The 5,541-nt window shown below is 36.7% G+C and overlaps 1 protein-coding gene across 2 annotated transcripts in view; it reads right to left on the reverse strand.

Annotated features, from left to right (window-relative positions):
• EFL1 (elongation factor like GTPase 1) overlaps window positions 1-5,541 on the reverse strand; it is a 384,491-nt gene that overhangs the window by 340,008 nt on the left and 38,942 nt on the right. For both annotated transcript variants that reach the window (XM_019504107.1, XM_019504108.1), the window contains one exon: window positions 4,538-4,637. In XM_019504107.1, the coding sequence (XP_019359652.1) occupies window positions 4,538-4,637 (100 nt within the window). The remainder of the gene's footprint in view (window positions 1-4,537; window positions 4,638-5,541) is intronic.

Raw genomic sequence — 5,541 nt, forward strand, 5'->3', positions numbered from 1 at the left:
AAGAATGCGGGTTTCCCCTTTTACCCCTGAGAAAAATGTCAATTTCTTATTTTAATGGAGAAACACATGGACTTTGCGCTTTTGCATAGAGCTCTTTGCAGGCTGGCAGAGATCCTGCTTGCATGGGGCTGAGAGGGAGCGGGAGGAGGGCGGGCAAGCAAGGGGTACCATGTTCACATGCATGCGCATGGCTGTCAGGCAGCCTAGAGAGCAGTTCCTGCAGGTAACTCTGGTGGGGGAGATTATATTTCTTGTTTACAAATTGTCGCTTATGGTAATTTCTTCTTCTGGCCACCAGGGCATCTACCATGGGTAGACACAGCAGGAAACCATTTCAAATAGGTCAGTGCTGTACTAGCTGAAATATAAATAGGAGCCATCCTGCCACATGTTCAATACACAACTGCTAAACTGATAAAACAGCAGGATAGCACCATCTAGTGTTCAGATTCACAGTCAATAAATCCAGTGCATCAGTCCCCCAATGCAAATGATTGTTTTGCCTGATACTCTAAAGGAAAATATAATACCAGCAAGAACAAACACGTAATCCACTGCTCTCTTTGCAAGTTACCATCCAAGAACATATTAAAAAGTGTGAATTTAAATGTTTCACCTCAAACTAATTTCAGTTCTTTGCCACTGAAACTGTATCTGAGGATGTTTTGGAAAGGAAAGAGTCTAACAGCCATCATTCTGAGGTTAACCTTGATAATTAAACATTTGAGTTCTTTAAAAATCAACTGCATTAGTAGAAAGTTTAACTCTACCTGTACTAGTTGGCAAATCTCATAATTATCACCTGGCTTGGAACCAAGTATTTTTCATATAAGGTTCACATAAACCTCCAGAGTCCATCACCAAACAGGCATCTAGATGATTAAATTATGCGTATGTAACACTATTAATCCTATGGCTTCAAGTAATGTACTAAACAAACATTAAAACCTGTGCATTACAAGTATGAGGCTTCTGCATCATGTTAGCAGTAAAATAAAAATTAAGGAATATTACTATGCATAATCCACTGGAAGAATTTTAAGTCCTTGTGGAAAAATAAGTAAAACAAGGATAATTCCATTTGCTTAGTTTACCACTATTAAACTTATACTTTCAGCTGGACATGATAAACGATGACAATCAAAACACTTTAAGTTACCAAGCACCAACTGAATTCTTTATCATTGTTAAGGAATGAACTCAGACAGAATTTATTTAATAGGTACTGGAATGCAACACTGTAGTAATATTTTCATTACCAAAACAGTTTTCAAATATTAGCACAGCAATAAGCAACATAAATTCCACAATAAGGAAGACTGGGTATATGATAATTTTGAGTGAAATAGTAATAATAAATAGTAATTTAGTTAACAGGGCAAATATATTCTATATCATTCAATCTACAGTGAAAAGCTGTCACAGTATTCACGAAAGCGTTGCTGAACAGAAAAGTCAACTCCATCTAAAATGCTCTAGTGGCTTAGCTTACATGGATAAAAATTTAAAACAAATCCCATTATTATAAACGTCTCAGGAAAGTCTACTTCCCCTGAATATAAGATGAAGTATTACATTATTCAAAATTGTGAAAGGCTTTAGCTGAAACAGTTATAAAATGTGTATCGGGAATACATGAAATCATGGCAGGTCCAACCCCTGGAGCAAATTACACAAGTATTAAACAATAAAAGCTATCACAAAAAAACCCTTAAAAGCATTTAAAAATTGGAACAGAGCCAACTTCTCAAAGTATTGCATTTACCCTAAATAAAAAGCACTATAATTCAACCATATTATCAAACAAGGATCCTTGAACAACAGACAATATCAGTTCCAACTGCCCTAATGGCCATAGCAGAAGCGCTCACATTGTGGACCTGTCAGATTCTAACGAATCTGTGAATTCTGCTAAATACCTGTCATCAAATCTCAGACTGGACACAAGAAGAAGATATCAGGATACCACATGGGTTTAAGCAGACAGAAGTCTCTAAGCTAATACCCTGCTCTGATTCAGAGAGGCGTGAGCTTTCACAGGCAACAACCTACTTTATCAGTTACTGACATGAAAGCTCAGACCTCTTTGACCACTTAGACCCTTGCACGTGCCTTGCCAACCTCTGCCTGACAGACAGACAAGCCTAGCCATCTCTGTGCATATGGGTTTAAATTAATAATTTTGTTTTCCAAACACCTTTTTAAACATATTTTTTAAAGCTAAATATTTAAACTGATTTTAAACATGCACACTAGATTTTCAAAATACATGAAACAATAACAGTCTTAAATTTATCCAACATTCCTCCTCCTTGCTCCAAGTATTTGATTCAGTTTAAAGAATAGTGATTCCAGGGTGGAAAAATTGATTTTTTTTTTTAATTTAAATTGATTTTTTTATTTAAATTATAATTAAGTTTTCCTTTTTAAAAATAAGCCACCTTAAAATGAAATTTGAATGTAATATAGCATACGCTAAGGTATAAATTTAGTATCATTATTAAATGCTTTAAATAAAGCATGTTGAGTCAAAGAGCCTCTACTAAAACCTGTGGAGTTAAAGGCTGATTTTCTTTTATATACAGAATGAGGGGGAAAGCTTCCAACTTTTGAAGTCAAGCCTTAAAGATATAGCACAATATTTCATGCATTAGGAGTCTGACCCTGCAAAAGATGCAGAATCGAAACCACTGGATGCAAAAGATCAGCGAAGTCATCATAGGTGTTGGAATCTGGCCCCTGACTCCATCAGACACTATCATACGTACTCCTTGATAAGGATTATCCACTGAGTCCACCTGGATGGTATCTAACTCCTGTTTTATTCTCTCTTACCTCTGATTAGTTCAGCTCTCAAATCATGAATATTTATGAATCGGCACCCACAATGGAGGCTTATTCTCCAGCTCATGGGAAAACAACCATCTACTCAGTAACTACAAACCTCCTGCTTCTTAATGTTTCTGGGTACTTCAGTTCAATGCTTTTCTTGGTCCCTTTGGATATGTAGAGAGATGTAAACATCAACTTTTCAAGTGCTCTATCCATGCCTCTAAACTAAAATACTACAGCACACAAGGCTAAGGGGTTCCAATAACAGAACCCCTGGTTTCTCTTCAGATCCAATAGCAGAAAATATCGTTTATTAGGGTGAGAGGGAGAAGAGAAGGGAAAAGGGTATGATGGGTTAGTCACAGGGAGAAGAAATCTTGGTTTGTTGTTAATTTCTGGTGCAGAGAAAGGAGATGGAGCATGCAAAGCTGAAAAAAAATTGATTGGGAACTAAAAAAAAGCAGGAAAGCTTGTTTTCATTTCCAGTCTATGAATTAAAAAAGGGAAGAAGATGAGATTGATGGAGTTCTAAAAATTGAAAGGGATTAAAAAGTTTCAAAACAGATTACAAATTATGACTATATCTCATTTTAAAGAGAATTAAGCAAGTAGGAACTCAAGCTCAAATGACTACATAGGCATTTTAGAAAATTTTCCCCATAGTGAGCTGAAATAATTGGCTTAAATACACTAGCCACAGTTCAGACTTCTAACACTATAACAGTTAAAACTAGTGTTTAATAAATTAGTTAGTTGTAAATGTGCACCATATTTTGATTAAAAAACAAAGTTTCTGTATCCAAAACATTAAAATTTGGTTTAATAAATTTGAAGTTCTGGTTTTGCGCGTTTAAATTAAATTCAAGTTGTCATCTTAACACAGCTTTATACAAATATGAGCAAAAGTAATCATTAAGTTAATTTTCAAGTGAATAAGAACTACATATTTCACCATTTTAGCATACTATATGTAGTACTTCTAATGATCCAAATAACCTATATATACTTTAAAACATATATGTACAGTAAAAGTTCGGTTAACCGGCATCTTACAAGCCAGCATGCTCCATTGGCATGCTGGCTTGTAAGATAAAGTGAAACCGGAAGTGCCCACCATGGCACTTCTGGTTTCTCCGAGCCCCCGTGGCTCGGGGCAAAGCAGCCTACGCTGCCGAGCCCCCACTGCCTGGGGGCATAACAGGCTGTGTGGGGCCCACCTCCCTGTCCTGCAGGGCCCACAGGAGGGGCGGCAATGCCACAGGAGCGGCGCCCCAGACATCAGGAGAAGCGGTGGCCAGGGCCACTAAATTAACCGGCATATTTTGTTATCTGACATCCCCCATTCCAGGGGGATGGTGGATAACAGAGCTTTTACTGCATGTAGTTCGTGTACCTAAGAAACATATGTACCAAATCTACTGTAAAAACATGATTTAGTTGTAAATCAACATGTTTTAATTGTTATATCAACCAATGAAAAAATACATTTTTTGGTTTTTTGAAGAAAGGCATACAATGGAAAAGCTGATAAAAATGGTTTTAAACTGGACTTTTGGGTTGCTGATCTAAATTAACTTTATTTAACCGTATCCCACCCTGAGTGATTCAAACCAAAAGCAATCTATCCAAACTTAGACTATGTTTCAGTTCCTTGGGGATGCCTGGTGCAATGAAAATGGAAGGTCAATCCCTACATTTTTCTTACCTTGGTTTGTTGTGTGGTAGTGCCTTAGAATCAACTGCAAACATTTTGGAAACAAAGACAATGACCGGGGCTGTCCTTTCACTGCTGCACTTCATAAATGCTAGAAAGTGAAAGAAAAGTTTTAGAGCTTCCCAAATTTGAGGATACAGCCATAATTTTACCATCTTTTATAAAAGATGCCAAAGTACATATTGACAAGAAGAGAGAAAAAGTGATTTAGCATAAAATATTTTGGGAAGTTTCTTATACCTTCAAGTTTGCTTTATACTACCCAAATGAGAAGGGGAGAAAATTTGTGAAATTGCACATTTTTAGTCACAAATGACTAAACACTCAAAATTAAATAAAAACATCTTAAGTACCAAAAAGCAACTTAAGTCTCTGGTTTAGACTGAAAAAATTAGACATAATTAGTATTAAATGCTGAAACATCTGCCCTCTTGCCTCAATTCACACTTACATTCATAATTAAGACCTGAGTCTTGCAAGTGCAAGCAGCAGTAAACAGCTGGACCCCAGTGCCTGCATGAAATCTCATTGACTTCAATACAGATCTACAGAAAAGAAGCTCCTCAGAAGATAAAAGACCTAATGTCGAAGATCAGCTGCCAAGGTTTTATTTCCCTCAAATTTTCTATTTATGACACTGCTGTAATGTACTATGCTAGCCTACAAGAGTGGTTCTCAACATCGTTAGACTCACAGCACCCCTGAAGAGGTTCAGTGAACACCTAGGAAAACACCAGCTCATAGTGTTCACTTGGGTTTTTGTTTTGTTTTTTACAAGAAAATAAAAGAGAGATTCTTCTGTTGCAAAGAACTCAGAAAGACCACAACAGACCAGAATATTTTTATCACTACAGATTCCTATTTGAAATCTCTGGGTTTATCATGTGAATCCAATCCTCACACCTAACAGTGCTAACATTGAATAACACCCCACGGCACCCTTGAAAGGATCTCAAGGCTGTGGCACCTTGGTTGGAAAAAAAAAAAAAAAAAAA

Source organism: Gavialis gangeticus, unplaced genomic scaffold (assembly GCF_001723915.1).
Source record: "Gavialis gangeticus isolate Ggan-Ray unplaced genomic scaffold, GavGan_comp1, whole genome shotgun sequence".
Classification (NCBI taxonomy): Eukaryota; Metazoa; Chordata; order Crocodylia; family Gavialidae; genus Gavialis; species Gavialis gangeticus.